The sequence below is a fragment of the Callionymus lyra genome, chromosome 11 (genome assembly GCF_982586985.1).
Source record: "Callionymus lyra chromosome 11, fCalLyr1.hap1.1, whole genome shotgun sequence".
Lineage (NCBI taxonomy): Eukaryota > Metazoa > Chordata > Actinopteri > Syngnathiformes > Callionymidae > Callionymus > Callionymus lyra.
The window spans coordinates 10985058-11005471 of record NC_141828.1 but is presented as its reverse complement, the minus strand read 5'-3'; the positions used below and the strand labels follow the sequence as shown (position 1 = coordinate 11005471).

Here is a 20414-nt window from a genome sequence, read left to right as displayed (position 1 = left end):
TTACAGAGATTGTAATTTTGTTTAAGGAAATTTAAACTTTGTTTCAGGGTTTGTAAAACATTTTCAGGAAAAAAAAATTGTGTCAGAGTTTGTAAATTTGGTTTAGAGTTTGTGAATGTGTTTTGCACTTCTTGGGCGACTGTAGTAAACACAATAATAATAAAGATAGTTACTCAGATAACATCACGCAATTCTCTTAAAGTATATACTATATTGAATTTTGTTTTGATTGTTTAAGCGCTTTGTGACCCTGGTCTGGAAAAGCGCTATACAAATAAAAACTACTTACTTACTTACTCTTTATTATGTGTACCGTATTCCTTACTAAGCCACGGGGGGCGCCAGCGAGCTGGTATTTTCCATGTTGAATAGCAGTTGCACTGGTTTACTGGAATTAGCTCAAAAAGATTGACAGTTGTCACACGTTTGTTGGAGGAATCGAACGACAAAAAAAAATACTGTCATTCCCTCGGTATGACAGGAAGTATTTCAGACGCACGGTACACAATGACTATTCTCAGCAGGTGTCTGGATGGTTGTGACAATAAACCGTTTAAGAGTCCAGACCGACTCTTGCCTCCAGCAATTCCTGGACGGCCTGAGGTGCAGTGACTCAACAAGAAATGAGAAACAGCTTGAAGGCTTTCGGTAGGTTATTAGCTTCGTCTGCTTTCTGGCTGCAGTGATGTTGTTAAACAAACCATTTGATGAGAGGCGTTTGTTTCCTTCGCCGCAGAACCAGTAACTGCAATTATGACTCGCAACTGTAATGAGAGCGACGCTGCCTTCAAGACCAATGTTATGATTGTATATTTATCTATTCGAATGTTTTTACGTCTAAAGTGTTGACGACTCTTTAACGCCAACCGACTGTTTCTCTAACGGTCCAATCCAGTCGATTGAGAGCCGGACTGTGAATCGATAACTTTTTTAGAATCGAAAATAATTAAATTAAACAAATTAAAATGAGTTTGTGCGGCGGGTTTTAATACTTTTATTTCCCTTCTAGTTGCTGAGTTAGTTAAAGAAACAATGACATACATATTGTCACAAACTAATTAACAAGTTAATACTCATTAGTCTCCTTTTAACTATTAATGAATGTGACAAATTGAGGGAAAGACTTGACATCATTGAGAATTATATAGAATATTCACCGGTTAAGTTTCTGGGAGCAGGTGTTCCCTGAACACACCACGGTCAGCGTTTTGTTTGTTTGTCGTCTTCTAGTTGAAAAACCAGTAACACAAGAAACGTTTTGGAGTGAAGTAATAATTACGTGGTTACTAATATACTTACTTAGAGTTACAGACTGTTATAATCCGATTATAAGAATCAGGGTCAAGTTTATGTGGTGGTTTTTGGGCACATATATGTATCAAACTTAATATTTATATGTGTCATTTCTACTGAGTGCTAGTTTAATTTTTACCACCTTCTATGCATGGAAACATCCTGATGGTGATTTGTTTGACAGCAGGTTGGATGGAATTTGTTCAAAGTAAACGGACGATTCTGCTTTAACGAAAAAAGAGAATGTCTTATGGTGAAAAAAAGTTTTTTGTCTTTTTCAGCCTCGTACAGTACAATTTTCTATTAACCAGAAGCCAAATGAACTACCTTTTTTTTGCTTCTACTTTAACTGATCCACCTGCTTAGTCAAGTTTGACATCCCTAGAAAATAAATGTCAATGACGATAGCGTGATCATTAACTTGTACCAGTTCTTTGCAGAGTTTAAATGATTTTAAATGTGTAATAAGTAAAAAAAATGAGTTGTTTAGCTTTTTTAACTTTCACGTCTGCTATTGTGTTCTCGGGTCCAAACTCTATGCCGAGCGGTCAATCATCTGTCGTAGCCGTAGAACGATCACAGTTTATCGTTTGGAGAATATCTCGCGATCAAAAGCAACAAAGGACGTATTTTCGCAGTTTGGTTTTCTGGCCCGATGGTGTGACTTTGACGGCACCTTTAAGGTCTTGAAATGAAACAGATCAATCATGTGAATTAATAACAGTGGACGATATTATCATTTTTTATTTTATTTTAAACCCAATATTCCTTTAGCAGATGTATATTTGTCTAGAAATTCCCGATCCAGCAGCTTGAGGTGGATTTGAAGGCTCTCACTTTACAGTCATGTTGGAACAGAAGAGAGAAAGCTGATCCATCTGTGTGTCTCCCCCCTTCCCTCCCTCCCTCCCTCTCTCACCCCCACCTCCAGTTCAACCCCTCTGCACATGCGAGGGGTCTTTCAGGGGGTTCCATTTGTCTTGGAGTCACCGAGAGGGGGAGACAGAGAAACGTCAAAGCAGGTGTTCACCTGCAGACGATGGAATCGTTGCCACTTTCATACGTGGGGATGATTCGGTGAAAGGGGTTCCGACGGCCCCGGAGGATCGGGTGCCGAGACCACCATAACAAGGACCTGCGTCGGAGCTGGTGATGAGAGGGGCGACTGGCGGGTCAAGAGACTCGCAAGAGTTCAGCAGGCACATGTGATATATTTAGGGAGGCCATTGTTTGTTTTATTTAGGGAGCCAATTGAGGATTTTCCAAACTGCAGGGCCCCTGAGGTATTTTATCAGGTGTACAGTCCTGCATGTGGTACACATTAGAGAGGAACGTTGCTCCAGATACAACTTATAAAATAACTTGAGAGGGGGGCGGGGGGGTACAGTTCTGCCCCGTCCAAGCTGGTACAGAACTAGATATGCTAATGAGACCGAGGGAAGGGATCACCTGAGCTGACGTCAGAAGGAGACGTTTATAATTATTACACAAGGGGTCACATGACCTTCCAACACTACTGCTGATTTCTTTCTTTTTAGAACATTTTTTAGGAAAATATGTCCTATTATTTGGTTATTGAGAAAAATATATTACTTTTTGGTATACTTGCTAATACAATTTGACCATATATATAATAAATTAACAATTATCAAGGAAGTTAATGACAGAAAAAAATAACAATATATTTTTATTTAATTTAGCTTAATATAAATGAATATAAGTGAATATAATTTATTTAATTCTCACCAAAAAAAATGTAAGTACACACTTTAAATAACATGGTATTGTTTTTATTGAAAATGTTTTTTAAATACATTATAAAATACAAACTTGTTTTGAATATGAATATAAACATTTTCTTTATTATAAAATAATTATCTTGATTTTATTTATTTATTTTTCAATTAACCCGTGGAGAACCGCACAGAACCGCAACAATAGTTTTACTTACTTTATGTATTTAATTTCACTTCACACTCTGGTATCTCTTGTATTTTAAAAGTACTCGAGCAACTCGTATTCGTGGTTAATATAAAGTTTTAAAATGTGTATGTATATTTAACTGTGTATTGTTGTGTCGTTCAAGCGTTTTGTGACCCTGGTCAAAGGCTTTTTAGAAATAAAACGTACTTATTTACTTAATACTTAAATACTCAATAAATAACGGACAGAAAGCTATTTTATGAATTCTATTTTATTGTAATTATAAATGATTGTTTCTTAAATAATTGCATTTTTAACCGAACAAAATTGTTATTTTTTTTAAATATGCGCTCGAGGACGCAGCATTCCTTAGTTTTTGTGTTTAGTTAAGAACCGTTGACTTTTTTTCCAGCATGCACTTGAACGCAGCAGTGTAAAGAGCAAATCTGTCTGAATACACAAACATTAAAACATCATCGAAGATCATAAATAATAAGTGGTTTGGGCTGATATCGCTGCGCATGCGCGGGCGGGCCCAGGTGAAGTCAGTAAAAGCCATCAAAAGAGCTGTCAATTGAAACACAGACGCTACTCCTCGTGTCTCTGCGGGTATCAATAATAGAGAAGATTGTGGGATGTTTCTTTGATGCTGATGTCACACTTTGAAAGCTGATTGGACGATAATTGCTCATTAGTCGTGTATATTTATCGCAGCACCGTATGTCAAGGCCGAGGGACCAGTTTGGCTCTCGTTTCAAGGATCCATTTCACAGGTAATTTGTGAAACAGGACAGATCAAGTTTGTGTGTTTTTTTCTCCTCCTCTCTTATCGAGGCCTGGTCCGGCAGGTGCATCCCCTCCTCCTCCTCATCCTCCTCTTCCTCCTCCTCCTCCTCCTCCTCCTCCTCTTCCTCCCAATGAAAGACTGGCGGATAAAACCCTAAACTGTCCTTTCAGAGTCCACTTGTGCGGACTTAAGAGATTTCAGGCCGATCAATTATTGACTTTGTGCTCTAATACCGGGCCTGTCCCGGGTCCATCTCAGGGCCCACATTAGCTGCTGTCAGCGGACCTCATTATGTCTTACTAATTGCAGATTAGAGGGTTCTGGGTCAGTGGGGGTCACTTGATAGGAGCCGCTACTCTTTTTCAAGGGACGGATAATTATTTCACGTCTCAATGTTTCATGTCGGGAGTTGGTGCGAGGATGGAAAACGTGGAGGAAGAAGAAGAAGAAGAAGGAGAAAAAAAACGGAAATGATGCATCAGAAGCGGCGAGAGATTGATGGGAGGGTTGGAAAGGGCCCTGAACGCACCACGGCAGCGGGAGTTTAGATAAGCGGGTCACCAAAGGTCCCGCAGCTGCGTGGACGCTTTTTTCACACACCGAACTGGAGGAATGATCTGATGTGTGTGTGTGTGTGTGTGTGTAGACTTCGGACTATAGACACACACACAGATATTCAGAGATCTGTTCAAAGTTATAAAAAAAAATAACGAGCATTCACTGAGAAATCAGATGAATACATTTTTAAAGTCACTTTTACCATTTAAATAATTTAAATAGTAAAAAACATTATTATTATTGTTCTTTATGTAGTATAATTATAATTATATTCATACTATTTGCGTTACTAAGTCAGTATTAAAATACAATTATAGGCATCTCAACATCCCATTTAAAATGCAATTAGAAAATGATGGCAAAAAAACTACAATGCAAACATAATAATGATGATAATAATAATAATAATAGTGACGTCACTAAGTGTATAGTACACCTGCTAGTTTAACTTGTGCGCTCCTTAAAATAATTCCATCATGTTCTTATGATTGAAATTTAAAAAAACAGAATACAATTTTTAAAATGAATTAAAACTTGAATAATAACATGACAAAACGTCTATATATTATTTTTTTCTTGTTGTTTTAAATGTATCCGCAGGTTCTAATGAGACCCCACGTCTCCAGCGTGTCCATTATACGCACAGTGGATGGGGAGAAGGGAGGGGGGTTCCCCCAAATTTTGTTTGCGGCGGATCAAGGCTCATCGCCTCCCCCTGCTCTCTCTTTATCTTAATTCCAACTTGAAAAGATATAATTATCTAGTTTGAGCAGGAGCTGCTATCAAATCCCTCTTTCCACGCAGGCCAGGCAAAGCTGGAGTGGGTCGTGGAGCGGGTGAGCCGGTGCTCGGTGTTGGCCGAGATAGGAGTAATGAAGTTGTGGAGTCCGCAGATACAAAGGGCATTAACCTCATTAGCATGAAACCTTTTCTTCTGACTATTGTGGGATTCTTTCAGGGCCTCTAATCCCGCCACTTTCAAAGCTGCCGTGTAATAAAGCTGCGAGTTTCTCCCTCCACTCCCCGCAGCCCACGCTATTCTGCGCACATTTTTTTTTTATTGCTCTTATAATCTACGATTAACAAATCCCTGTGTACCCGCGCTACAATAAACAAACACAAGCGCGTGCATGTGCTCCCCCTTGAATAAATATATACATGCACACTTTTTATATCTCGGATGGTGCAAAAAACAAGATTTGAAACAAAGATCCTATTTTTTTTGTTGCGGCACATTTGCAAACCTTCTCTTATCGCGTCGTGAGGGAGTCAGATTGTACTAAATTATGTCCAAGCAGACCCCCGTGGATCTGTGGATTAAGAGATTAAAGAGACCACTGGGCAGTGCACCCCCCCCCCCCCCCCCCCTCATATTAGTCGCATGATAATTGCCCAAACTGATTTGCACTTTCACAAAAGCCTGCCGTGCGTGCGCGTGTGTTAAAAGTGCGTGTGCGCAGACCCGTGTAATTTGTCGGGTGTTATAGCCACTCGAGAAATTTGCCAGAATATTGTCAAAGGTTCATTTATTTTTATTCTAAAATTTTTAAATTCAATAATATTTGCGGGAAATATTTAATTGTTGTTCTAATTCCCAATTGTTTTGCTAAGAATGACGTAATGACCGATTCACGAATTTAAAAAAAAAGAGCAATTTAACATTTTAAATCGACACTGCGATCAAACGACTGAATTGCAATTTCAACAAACGACAGCCACGTTTAAACCTTCAGTTTGTTTTTAAATAAATAATTAATTATTTCCAAACAAAAACTACAAGTTTAACAAGTACGATTTTAATTATATGGATGTATTATCTTTTAAAACCCTAATATATACCCTAATATATCTTTACTTTCTGTCTCATTTCTTTTTACAACGCGGTGAACTTCCGGTGTTGCCATGGTAACACCGGAAGTAGAAGAGATCTCGTATTTCAATTAATTCACAAATATAAAAAATGTTATATTTTATGTCGATGTTGTGACACGATCACGGGCAACATAAATAAATAAGATAAGATAAATAAATGTTTCGTGACTAACCGTCTGCGCATGAGCAGTGATTGATTAAAAGTGGCGGAAAAATAGCTACTGTGTTTATTTAGCTAACGCTGTTTAGCTTATTTATCGAATGTGTTTAAATGGCGTTTAAAGTTCGTTTTGAGTGAATATTTCCCCACTTTGTCGAGGCTTCTGTGCGTCAGGCGTCACGACATATATGTGAGTATTATTGTTAGTATTGTTAGCGACTATAACGACTTTCGGTTTGTGTCAAATAAATAAAAAATAATAAGAACAACCCGCCGATAATAACACTGCTATTACTACGCGTCTCATATTGATAAAACTTTATTGACAAAATATTGACAATGACTTCTTGGAAGTTTCATTTGTGTTAAAATTGTAGCAAACTTAACACAAACACAAAACTATGTACAAGTTGTGTAAAAGAGAACAGAAACATTTATCATTTCTGTACATGGAATACGATCAGTGCTTCTTCTTTTCTTTTTTTTTCTCTTTTTTTTTTTTAAATTCCACTCCTCAATTCCTTCGTGGCAACGTTAGAGTGGAGGATCCACGGCGACCCACTGTAAAGCTTTTTGGGAAAAAGTTCCACCAGAGAGTTTGTGGTCGCGTCTCTATGGATTGATACTGAAACACCAAAAAATCACGCAGCACCGCTACTTCATATGTTTTCACGATCACTTTTACACGAGAATCATCAACTCATGAATTCAAGACTGCACACTTTCTAAAAAAAAAAAATAGTCACGACATGTCTCCGTGGGAAAATAGAGTCCAAAATGTCTTCTTCTGGTGAAAAGAAAAAAAAACTCGGCCATGCATTTCAAGTTGTACAAAGTTTTGGTTTCTTGCGTGGAAGTGTCTGTGTGTCTCTTTTAAATAAAAACAAGTGCAAAGTGTGTCGGGAGGAGAATGAGTGTCGTGGGCTCGCGCTGACATCAGTCTCTCTAGCTTGGATTGTCAGAACCGAGCAGAAGCGGTGCCACCAGCTGCCGGTCCACGCAGGTCTGAAATGTGTCACGAAAAAAAACTCCTCTCACTGCGGGGGGTGTCGAGTTCCTCCGAGGTCCAGGCGCGGGTTCAATCGTCCGAGGTGACGTCGATCTCCTCCGGACTGGACTGCTTGGTCGCGAGCCTCCACCGGTTTATGTGGTGCGAGCCTTTCTTCTTCTGCTGCGACTCCGAACCTTCCTCCTCTAACTTCTGACGCTTGAACTTCGTCCTCCGGTTCTGGAACCAGACTTTTACCTGCAGGCAGAAGACACCGGGTTAGAACCATTTGTTTGGTGTAAAAAAAATAACCTTTTTTTTAAAATAAATTATACATTCATGGTGAAAATAATCTCGATATAAATGTTCAACGAAGTCTTAAGCAACTTTAACAAATGCCAGTCATATCTTTATATATTTCTACTCAGCACAAAATGATGTTAAATTAAACGTGATCGTTTCCAATACGAGAATAAACATGTGGAATTTAAAACAACACTTCTTTATTAGGGTTAAAAAAAAAAACACGAATATTTTTTGAAAGCCACCGTTTGATTTAAAAAAGCGACTGTTGTAATGAAAATATATTTCCACATCTCACAATTGGTTATTTTGAAAAAATATATATATTGAAAGTGACAACGTACAACAATATAACAGCAGGGAAATTACGATCGAATTAACGATTTAACAAATGAATTAAAAAAAGAATTAAAACCAAATTGCTATTGCGAGGCATTCCTATAAAAGTGGTCTTTGAACGCACCATTACGTGTATATTTAAAAAAAAAAAAAGAAGCGTGTATTTATCCACGCAGGTGAGTTCAACCACGCATGGGTCAAGTCCACACAGGCCCCACTGTGGCCCTCAGACAGCATCTCAAACTACCAGGGGGGTCTTTGTCAGCCCCACGTTTATTATAAACGGCTTAATTTGTCCTCCTTTCACCCCTCGTGCACTTCAAAAAAGGGGGGATGATTAAAACGATTCGACGAGGACAAAAAAACAACAGCACACTATCCAAACAAATTGCCATAGAATTATTTACCTTTTTAAAAAAAAACACTTTTGTTAAAGTTTTAATTTTTTTTTTTTTAAAACCGTCCGCCATTTTGGGGAACACCTCGCGTTAATTGTGGGTCCTCACCTGAGTTTCCGTGAGGCTGAGGCTGTGGGCCAGCTGCTTCCTCTCCGCGCCCACCACGTAGTGGTTCTTCTCGAACGCGTGCTCGAGTCTCAGCAGCTGGGACGGCGAGAACGCGGTCCGGATTCTTTTGGGCTTTCTGGCCAACGCGTTGTGCAAAAGGAAACTCTCCGGACTCGTTTCGTTCCCTGCGAGCCAACATGACGAGATATTAAAATTAAATAAAATAAAAATAAAAAACGATTAATGTTGTGTTATTAAAAACACTCACTGCGACACTTTAAAAATAAACAATATATAGTATTCAAATGATTTAAATTAAATCGCTCGGTAACCGTTATTTATTATAATAATTATATGTAAGCGATTTAATAAACCCCACACCACGTACAGTTCATATATATATTATACATTTTCAGATCCTAATTAAATTTATTATTTTGACAAAATTAAAACCGGGTGATGATAAATTTTGTAAACGTATTTTAATAAACACGTCTTTATACTTTAACATAAAAGAGTAAGATAAATACGACTAGATAAATGAAAAAGAAAATTACAATATCAATGTGTTTATTTTTTAACGATTGATCATCGACTTTAAATTAATACTATGAAGAAAAGTAGATAATTGTCAAATAGGTTTTTAATAATAATGTTTAGTCTATTTTTTTTTCAAGTTTCAATCGTTTTAACGTTCTTAAAATTAAACCTGTTTTTTTATTTTTTTATTTTATTTTTCCTTTAAATACGTATCGATCACAAAGATGTCGATATTTTCGATTTTCGTAACTTCCTTACATTTCAATTTAATTTTTAAACGTCTGACTTTGTTTTTATTTAAATAAACACCACAGTTATGGCTGTTTTTAAAATTATTTTCAGTGAGATAATTGTCAAAACTAAGCTCGGGCCTGATGTGTTTTTTTATTTTATTTTTCTAAATTCCATTTTCACCCCCCCCCCCCCCCCCAAAAAAAAACGTCGTACACGCGCGATATAGAAGTAGAAACATTTTCGGGGCTTCAACTCACCTTGAAATCTGTGTCCCAAATATCTATATCTGTGTAATAACCAAGGGTAGAACGTGGACGGGTCTCTCTGCTGGCTCGCGAAAAGTGGGTGCGGACTGTGCGACGAGGAAAGTGGGTGAGCGAGCGCGTGCGGCGGTGGCACCGAGTGGACCGGCACCCCCGAGTTCTGCTGGTGAGACACCGCCTCGGCGAACACCAGGTCCGGGTTCGAGTAGACGCCCCTGCCCCCGGAGTGGAAGCCGTTGAGAAAAGGGTTCATCTGTCCGGAGTTTGCATAGCTGAGAGCCGCCGGCCTGATGGGCTCCTCGGAGCGGGACGCCGGTACCGGACTGTCTTTGGCCACTAAGGACTCTATCGTGAAACACCTCTTGGGTGTCGGCTGGAACATGGTGCGGTGCTCCGGGTTCCCCAGCTTTCAGTGGAAGTTGTCGCGTTAGAATACTCCACAAACAAAACAAAAAAAAGTTAGTGAAGGAAAAAAAAGACGCAGGGAAGGAAGAAAAAGGAAAAAAAAGTGTCCAGCTGTGGCGGACTAATCCATGGAGGTTCGGTTCTCCTCGGTTCGTCCAGATGTGTTAGTTCATGAGTGTAATTACGGCTGCAGCTTCCTCCACACGCACTAATAACATGGTGATTGGACCGGAGCGGCTGCTGCCTAAAGCTGCTCACAGACGCTTAAAAAGTGCGTCAGTGGGAAGAAGCGGGCGAGGAGAGGCGGACTCGAACGCGACCCAGAGAGAGGAGCACCCCCCCCTCACCCACCCCTCTCTCTCGTCCTCCCTCCCCTCTCTCGCTCTCTCTCTTTTTTGACTCAGGCGCGCGTGCACATCCCATTATTGTCGCGTATTCAATCAGGGATCGATGACATATTTCTCAGATTATTCATCTGGATTTTTAATCCCAAAAGTCTCCTCCACGCCCTCGTGAATCTCTCTTGTGTTCACGTCCACGTGTGTGATCTGCTGGGAGGGTTGTGTGTCTGTCACACTATTCAATAATGTGTGGGTATTTATTCCAGGTGAGGCCGGCACAGGTGGAAATATTTTTACGTTATTCCACGTTAAACTATATTTGGATCAACCCTCGTTTAATCTAAAATATCTAATTTGTTTGTCGTTATAATGTGGTTTATTTTAAACTGGAATACAATGAAAGCTGCATTTAATATCCCTTGTAATGTTATTTTTTAATGAACGAATAAAGAACACGAGTTTTACGAGTCAGTTAAAAACATATAATATTTATTATAGTAATGAATCACAATGAATGCGTCATTACGTGATGCTACAGTTAAAAACGCTATTAACCGATAATAAAACCGCTGGTATAGTGTGGCGAGGGAAGTAGTATTAGCTAAATATATTTTTCTTTTTACTTAATGGATATTTGTAATTTACACGACATTAAAATATTAAGGAAATCCAATAGAGATTTATTTCTGAATTAATCGGGATTTAATTACCTTTCTTGTATTCTTTTTGCTACATTTCAATTGTATAACTACAAAAAAATATGTATAGAAATGGGTAAAACAATACGTTACGCAATAGTTTTTTATGACAATTTAACACACACTCACACCTGTTAAGAAACCAAAATTCACGCGCCCACGTGTGTGTGTTTGTGTGTGTATTGTCGGCTGCACGAGCAGGAACAGCGGGAAGTGGAGAGTGTAGATCATGAAGGACCTCTAGCGGCTCAGACAGGTATGAGATAGAGAAGTTAAAAAATAAAATAAAACACAAAAATATTGATGCGTTTTATCTACTGTTGCCACAGTTAAAAAAACAAAAAAACATAAAAGAGGTTCATAATGTATAGTTTAAATCACACACTTGGTTTCCACTCATCGTCCTGAACCATGTCGTCTGATTCTTAACTTGTATTAACGTACAATTGGTCTTAAAAGGCGACATTTTTTTCACATGTAATTCAAATTTGTATAAATAAATCCATTAAGATCAACTTTATTGTGACATATGTTGATCGTTCTTTAAAAAGTAGCGCTTTTTTGTTCAGTCAACGTTTGAATGGACTGTGTTTGAGTCACGTTGTGTCGTTAAACCTGGTCAAGAATGTGAGCAACTAGTTTGTTTTACTACTGCAGGATTTTTTTTTCGAAGTCTCAGTTACAAGGGACTGTTCTGGGTAAAGTGTTGCTCAGGGGCCACATGTGGCCCTCTACATGTATCCATGGTGTTAAATAGATTAGGAATATAAATTCAGTCTCTTTTGTTTTGTGTGAAGGAAAAATGTCCCTTTTGTTTTATGTGTTGAACAATATTGACATTATGTGATGGCATTTCTTGTTCATATTATCCAAGTATTCAGAAAAAAAAATAGATGTTCCTTTTTTTCACCATTTTGTTTTTATATCATATAAAGTATCATATTTTACTTCGACAAATTGGATGCTTCATTATGCAATTATTTAGTAGTTTGTAAATATTAAGCGATTGAATTCATGTTTTTACAACATGTGTTAAATACTTATTAAAAAACATGCATCTATACGTCACTTCACGACTATCACGTGACCCCTCAGTGGATTGAACTACCGAGCCGTGACCTTGACTCGTCGGACGCGCGCAGCCTCAACTCTACACGAGCCTCACTAGGGAGTCATCTGAGGATGACGCTCAACCTTTTGTTCGCTTAGGGCGCCATCTGGTGGACATGAACATCACTGACGCGCATTCATTCAAACTGTGTTCATTTAAATGGCTCCAGTTTTGAATCATTCATTGAATCCCAGGTCCCTACAGTCAAATCAGACTTGAATCTGTTCGACAGCAGGTTTCAAACTACTTTAGTGTTTCCTAAAAGCACCAGAATACAATTATTAAATGGTTAATGATGAGACAGGCGAAGCTTTGATCCATCTTTATTATTCATTTATTTCTTCAACACATACAACCTGGGTGATGGCAGCAGGATGGAAGCCTGGAAGTATCAGACGAGCATGCGCACAATTATTTCTGCTCTCAGACGGATCAAAAGCATCCGCTAACCATCCACGGCTCTTCTGGTCTATTTTTGAAAGTTACGTTGAAAGCTGTAGTTTAAACTCCGATCCACTAGGAGTCACTATTGCAGACAATAGTGAGATTAAGTGTTAAATAAAAATGAAAAGAAAGTAATTAGAAGCTGGTTATTAACTCATATCTGTGGCCAAACGGTTGAAGGTCATGTGAAGGTCGGTGTCGGTCAGCGGCGAACTGTGGTCCAGCCGTCGTCGTCCGTTTCGTTCTTGATGCGACGAGGCATGTCTTTGTCGGAGCGCCAGGCCTTGTCGCCCTCGGTCTCCAGTTCGCGCTCGCCGGGAATCGCTTTTTCCTCGCGCTTCTCCTCGCCTCCGCGACGCCAGGATCCGCCTGTGAAAGGTTCCGTGTCAGTTCATCATCTTACAGATTACGATGGAATCTTAATGTCTCCTTTTACAGGAAACAGAAGTAGGAAAGATCATGTGACCTTTAACCTCGCCACAATAATTCATTAACACTAGAATCCAACGGTCGTCCTGTGAACCACCAGCTCCCGTTTACCTGCATCTGTGGAAGGAGCTTTTTGTTCCTGATCGTCACGGCGATCGCGTCTGAAGTCCCTGGCACCGTCACTCTCGCGGTCCGTTGGGCGGTCGTCGCGCTCCACCCTACGCTCGTCACGCTCCGGCCGGCGTTCGCTGCGATCGGTGTCGTCCCGGCGAGACTCTCTCCAGCTGTTCGTCTCCTCGGTGCCGCCTCCTCCTCCTCCTCCTCCTCCTCCTCCTCTCCTCCAGCTGCTCTCCTCCCTACACACCGATCACAATGAATCCACTTCCACCTCCTGGGACTCCGTCAGGACTCACCTGGGCTGCTGTCGGTCTCTGAAACTGGGGCGCTCTCCGGCATCTTCTTCATCGCGGCCTCCACGGCTAGGAGGACCCCAGCTCTCCTCGCGCGCCTTCTCCCGCTCACGCCATCCTCCTGCCGGAGAGAGAAACGATGACGACGGTGAGACGTGTTCGCTGTCGAATCTCCGCGGGGTCACGATCCACATACCTGGTCTATTGAGGGGCTTCCACGGTTTGGCCTCGTCATCGTCGCCGCCGCCGCCGCGAGGAGCGTCGTCCATTCCTCGCCGGCTCCCCCGGTCATCGTCCCCTCCTTTCCTGGGACCCCAGTCGTCGTCGGCCGTACGTCGGGGAGCCCTGTCCTCCATGCCTCTGCGCGGACCGTCGTCGAAGCCCCGGCGAGGAGCGCGGTCCTCGTCGAAGGCGCGACGCGGCGCACGGTCCTCGTCCCCGCCTCGTCTCATTGGGCGGTCCTCGTCGAAGGCGCGGCGAGGAGCGCGATCCTCGTCCAGTACTCGGCGCGCCGGGCGCTCCTCGTCGCGGCGAGGAGCGCGGTCGTCGGCGAAGGCTCTGCGGGGCCCGCGGTCGTCTCCTCCCCGGCGAAGACCTTCTCCTCGTCTGAAGGAGCCATCGTCCTTCTCCTCCTCGCGGCCGCCGTCCTGCCTCCATTCTCTGCTCAGACCCCGAGTTAACACCTGTCCCGGTCTTCCAGTCGTGAACACACACACCTGTCAGGTACAGGACGACGCCACTCGGAGTCTCCTCCCCCCTCGGTGCGCTTCCTCCAGCCGCCGCCGCCGCCCTCCTCCCCACGATCAGCCCAGTCCTGCACGGAGAGAAACGGATTCAGCAAAACCCTTGAACCCCTCGTCGACCGGGGTTCCTGTCGATGGTTAGAAACCACACCTTGGCCTTCTCCTCGGGCGGCGCTCGCCTCTCCTCCTCGCGGCGACGCTCCCGCTCCTCGATCTCCAGCTGGCGCTCGCGCTGCTTGCGCTCCTGCTCCTGTAGCTTGGCAAGGCGCTCCTGGTACACCCGCTCCTCCTCCTCGCGCTGCTCCTGCTCCAGGCGCTCACGGTCCTCGCGCTCTGTGAGCAAAATGTTTTGTTTTTTTGTAATCCAGGTCTTTCCAGCAGGTCGGTTCAGGTGAGCTCACCTTTCTTCAGCTGCTCCTCGTGGATACGTTGTTCCTCCTCTTCCTTCTGGCGGTAGTAGGTGGTGCGTCTCTCCTCCTTGCGCTGCCTCTTGCGCTCCGCCAGACGCTCTTTTCGCTCCTCCACCAAACGTTCCTGGAATGTTTTCAGTTTTTCCTAAAGAAACGGCAGGAAAGGAGTTAAACGATGAGCAACACAAAGAGAAGAAGAGACCAAATCACCTCGTAGATGAAACTGCGAGCGGCTGTGATCTTAGACAAGAAGTTTTCTTTGTCCTCCATCATCCTGGACATGCGCGTCTTGTGCTCCAGAGCCTTCTCTCGCTCCACCTTCATGTTGCTGATCTGCAACGTCACACGACACACTCGTCAGCTTCAAGAACCCGCCGAGGTCCTGGGCGAGCTCGTCTCACCCTCTCCTCCTCCTGGATCTCCCACAGCTCCATGTCCTTCACGCGCTGCTCCTCGTAGGCCTGCTTGATCAGTGGAATCTCCTCCAGTCGCTTCGCTCGCTCGAAGTAGTCGATCTTTTTCTCCTGGTTTTTCAGGCGCTCCTGGAGTTCCTTCTTCTCCTTCTCCAGTTGTTCCACCTGCTTGGCCATGATGAAGTCCGTGTCCAGCTCCTCCAGGTCCTGTCGGGAATAAGCAGATTACAAAATAAAAACACAAGCTCTTGATTACAGAAATCCAACTCCATGTCTGGATCGTTCTGCCTCCACTTCACCTCAATATCGATGTCTTTGAAGGCCTTGGCTCCCAGCTCGGTCTTCTTAATCTGCTCCAGACGCTCCCGCACCGTCTTCTTCTTGATCTGCTCGTGCTCCTGCATAATGCGCTCCTTCTCTCGCTCCTTGGCTTCTTGCCGCAGACGCTCCTCCTCGGCCTTGCGGACCTTTTGCATCTCGGCCTCCCTCTGCTCCAGCTCCTCCTTCTCACGCTGGATGTTCAGACTCTCCAGGCGCTCTTTGCGCTCCTCGATGGTTTGACGTCGGGCCAGAACGCGCTGATGATCCTTGCGGGCGTTTTTCAAATAGGCAGCGATGGCCTGCTGGTTCTGCTCCTCACGCTCTTGCTGCAGGAGAGGAACATGCACTTTTACTTATCAAGGTTTGACAATTCAGGCTGGACTTCAACAAGTCAAACTTTTTGAAGATCATAGTGCAGATGTTGTCAAACTCCATCACACCAAGCTTTGTTTACCAACTTGTCAGTGACAGTAATTCTGAGACTGATTGTATTACTTTTATTATTGGAGACTTAATATATCAAAAATAATATGTTCTTCTCCATAACTCGTCTTACATCCACAAAGAAAATGACTCTGTTAATTTTTACAATTTTTGGAAGTCACTGTATAATTGTTGACACCAATGGACGACGTTCTTTATCATAAACATTAGCAGCTTCATAGGTCACAATATCAACATGAACAATTATACAAGTATAAGTTTTCTTGTCCTTGGAATCAGGAGCATTGTTACTCACCATGATGGAGGCCGGCTTGATGACCTGGGTGGCCTTGGCCAGAGCAGCAGACATGGCGGTCAGCTGGTTCCTGATCTGCTCCGAGGGCATGTTTTGCAGGAACGGACCGACCGGAGCGTCCTCTTTAGTGGAGTAGTTCAGGTCCGATCCGAAGCTAAGGGTTTTGGAGGTGTGGTCGATGCGCACCTGAAATGTGACGAGAGGGAAACAAATTGATTGTGACAAAATGTCCTTCATTTCAGAGACTTGACCTCCCTCGCCGCACTCACCTGCAGATCACAGTGTCTGGCCGCGTCCACGATGGAACGCTCCAGCTGGAAGGCGTCCACGAACGGAACCAGGGAAGCCAAGCGATTGAACTCGATGCTCTGGTAGATTTGTGCGACCTTACAGAGGGGAAGAATAAAAACCGGTGAGTGAAATGTACATTTCCTTGGCTATGATTTCAAGCTGCTCACCTGCTGCAGGAGCCTCAGGATGGTGTTGCTCTGCAGGTGAGGGACGTAGTGCTGAAGGTCCGAATCCTTCTCCGACTGCTCCTTCACCCATTCCAGCACCTAACGCCACACAAGTGTGTTCAATAAGACGAAGAACGGGCGACCAAACATCAGCTTACCTTGGTGACTCGGCCACTGAGCTTCAGAGGGTGAAAGTCCACCTCCAGCCAGTTGTAAAGGTCCTTCACTTCAGGCACCACATACTGCAGCAGGTTGAATCTCACCTTCAAAAACAGAAAAGTTCATTTTGTCAACTCCGGGGAAAAAAAAAAAAAAAAAAAACTCCCTGGGATTGTTCCTCTTTTTCGTACCATGTCGTTGATAAGAGACTGGCGGGTGGGTGGGGACTGCAGACCCAAGAGCGTGGCAAGACGACGGTGCTTCTCCACGATGATGCCGTCCATGTCCAAGAGCCGAGCGATATCCGTGCGCTCCGGGGTGATGGGGATGGAGAGGGTGGCGAGGAGGACTCGAGTCGACATCCTGTTGATTCATAGTCACCGTGAGACAAGTTGGAATCTGTGTGGATGTGACGGCGGATCTACCTCTGCATCTCGTCCTGGGTCAGATTCTTGCGCATCTCCCTGGAGAGATGGTAGAGGCGGTGGAGGGTGCTGGCGTGGAAGAGAGCGTTTCCAGACTTCCAGAACACAGTCGACACCTTGTTGTAGTAGTTGGCCATGAGTTGAGGTTTGGGGGGCTTCTTGGAAAGAGCGAAGAGTCCGTGGATGTCCTCGACGGCCTTGAAAGCTTCCTGGAATAGGAAGTAAAGACGATATCATGAGAGAGAAAAAAAAGATTTGTGGACAACATCATAGAAATTTGATACTTAAATAAACAATTAGTTTCCCTTGAAGTGTGTCTTAAATAGATCTTGGACTCATCAGTATGCGTCTGTTTGTACAGAACTGTCTTTTAATTTAATATTTACATTAGAAAATGATCTTAAGCCCCGCCCACTGAAAACACCGTTTTTCAGGAGATTAAATCATGTTTACCATAACCACACCCACTCTCTGCTGTGATTGGTCAAGTAAGGTTTGTCACCTCTTCATCAATCCCAGAAGTCTCAAATTCCAAGGGACTTGTTGTTTAAACAAAGCGGGTGTGATTAAAACTGGCTGGAGGAGTGAAGCCGTTATTAGGTCACAATGGACTCTCGTAATCTTATATAGTATTTACTTCAAAACATGGTCATGATGAGGGGTTTACTGCTACTACTTTGCCCTTTAAAAGTGAACATGTTTTAAAAAAAAAATGTGTTGAAGGACGAACCTGCCAGAGCTCCATGCTGATGGCACTATCCAGCTGCACCAGTCGGGTCTCCAGGTGCATGGACTGACTCTCGGGGTTGTTCAGGTTGATGGCCGTGCTCTGGTTGTGGTGGCGCTGGATCTGGCCCAGGTGCATACGCAGATTGTCACAGAGTTTGCGAAACTCTGCTTTGCGAGTGTACTGGAGGCAGAACTTGAAAGCTGTGGATAACCCAGAAATTAGTTTGTTTCATCCAGTTCTCGTGGAAAGTTATAGTAAAAAAAACTTTCTCATATGATACCTTGCTGGGCGATGTCATGATACAGCCGCTCCACCTTGGAGTTGTTTCGCAGCAGGTCCAGGCACTGGCGGTAAGACTCCCACAGAAACTTCACCCACGGTGTCAACAGCAGACGATCAGTTCGGTCCTGGGTGTCTTCACCACTGACAGCACTCAGGAGGACGCTGCAATCACACATTAGGTTTCAGATGAAGAAAAAAGGGAGAGAAAATACAAGAAAATGTTTGAGTAATATACGCCATTGAATAAATCTAATCTTGAACCCTTTACAAAACCGTTTCAGATGATGGTGGAGAATTGTATTATCATCTTCACCTCTCTGGAGTCTGAATGTTATCCAGATCCTCAATGTCCAGGACCATTTGTTGGGACTCCCCCTTAGCAGTCTCAGTCTTCTCCTCCGCCAGCTTCAGGTAAGCCCTGACGACATCCTCCAGAGATTTGATGTTCACCTACACAAAAAAAAGGTTCATATTTAACCACGTAGACTGTGTTGTCAAACAAATCCCATCACAGTGATCACAGACCTGCTGGCAGATGTTCTTGTACTGGTAGAGACCCTCCTTGGCCAGGTGACTCTTGCGCAGATCCACGCAGAGCTCCAAGTACTTGAGCATAATCGGCTCGTGGATCTTCTGCCATGTTCGATGCTTCTTGCTTTTGATGACATCGTACAGAACATCCAATGCTGGCTGCTTTTTGCCAACTTCCAAAAACTCTATAGGGGGAAAAAAAGTGAGATAATGAACCACAAGGCTTAGCAGTATTGACCATCCTGGCATCTTCTCATGGAAACATGAATAATAGCCAACTCTTTGGAAAACAAATATATCAACAGAAAAAAACATCATTAGTGGATCGAGGGAGTTACAAACTCATTTTAGACGACCATGTTAAATGTTATGTTCTGAGAGAAAAAAAAGCCTTAATTTAAATGGTATTACAATCTCTGGATTTACACATCTTTTGATCGCTGCTCAATAGTATAAGTAAGTAAGTAATTTTTATTTGTATAGCACTTTTCCAGACCAGGGTCACAAAGCGCTTTATCAAAACAATATTCAATAAAGTATATACTTTAAAGATCAAGATAATACTGAGAACAACACAGGAGTTACAGAAAATCAAGGAAAAGCCTGAACAAATAAAAACGTCTTAAGATGTTTCTTAAAGGAGTCAGTAGACTCACTCACAGTAGGAACCCTGATATTTTAATATCCAAGAGTCTTTATTGACATTATTTTTGCATGTTTAAATGAAGGATAGCGAAAACATGACAGTTGGGCTTCACTTGAAGATTCTTATCAACTTTCTGTATCGTTGAACCCCATGAAGAACGGCGCGGAGTTGGCATTATTATAACTTTGTAACTGAGTGAACTAGTAAAGAATCTGCAATAGTTTAAAACACACAATACTGGCTTATGTTGTAACAATGCAGGGGAACTGGCCTTATCCCGGCAGGCCTTCAGAACAAGGTGATGCACTAAACAGTGGAAGAAATGGTGGATGTGCACTAGTCGACACTTCTAAAGCATTATTTTTATACCATCATGAACAATCCACTGTAGTTGTGACTTGTTATCACAAACAGATGGTGTAGCATGTTAGCTGCACAAACCAACATGGCCTCCGCGCCACTCTCGCGGTTTAGCTAGCAATGCTAAGGTGAGCTAGCTTCACCGGCTGGAGAGACGGAACAGAGTCTTCACTCACCGTTCGCTCGTTTCAGAGCATTCTCTGGGCGCTGGAAATACGCCGGCATCCTGGCTGCTGTTTAGAGACAATCCAAGTATCCGCGTTTGAGTTTTTTTGTGTCAGATTTCAACACTCCATCCAGACCACGCAGCTTCGGCCACGGTGCTGACTGTAAAGGAAGAAGGCAGCGAAGAACTTCCGGGTCACCAAAGCCGAGGGTCGCTCAGACCATGAAAACAAAAGCCTGTAAAGTGTGTGATAATGTCAGAGTAAAGGCGTTGTTTAGAACGATTTACTCATCAATATAACATAATAACGACGTTAAGCAGTAAACGGAGAAAACGTTGTATTGTAGAAATAAACCAGTTGAATAACGTGATAATCTATGGGGGAAAAAAATAACATTTTGCGACACGATTTTGGGTTTCGATCGCA

At 42.9% G+C, this 20414-nt stretch overlaps 2 protein-coding genes across 2 annotated transcripts; both read right to left on the bottom strand.

The window, feature by feature from the left end:
* Positions 1-6896: 6896 nt before the first annotated feature.
* emx2 (empty spiracles homeobox 2) lies at positions 6897-10525 on the bottom strand. Its single transcript, XM_087803066.1, has 3 exons — positions 9761-10525; positions 8730-8914; positions 6897-7839 (listed from the first exon to the last, which is right to left on the bottom strand). The coding sequence occupies exons 1-3, from the start codon at positions 10146-10148 to the stop codon at positions 7672-7674; spliced, it is 741 nt and encodes a 246-aa protein (XP_087659192.1). The 5' UTR covers positions 10149-10525; the 3' UTR covers positions 6897-7671.
* Positions 10526-12628: 2103 nt separating this feature from the next.
* eif3a (eukaryotic translation initiation factor 3 subunit A) lies at positions 12629-20158 on the bottom strand. The gene is made up of 21 exons (XM_087802260.1): positions 19998-20158; positions 18810-19000; positions 18598-18734; positions 18283-18446; positions 18003-18202; positions 17273-17481; positions 17039-17210; positions 16847-16951; positions 16689-16787; positions 16500-16616; positions 16231-16416; positions 15470-15817; positions 15159-15377; positions 14968-15090; positions 14749-14902; positions 14499-14680; positions 14321-14418; positions 13801-14264; positions 13608-13725; positions 13306-13550; positions 12629-13134 (listed from the first exon to the last, which is right to left on the bottom strand). The coding sequence occupies exons 1-21, from the start codon at positions 20044-20046 to the stop codon at positions 12968-12970; spliced, it is 3747 nt and encodes a 1248-aa protein (XP_087658386.1). The 5' UTR covers positions 20047-20158; the 3' UTR covers positions 12629-12967.
* Between the last annotated feature and the right edge of the window lie 256 nt (positions 20159-20414).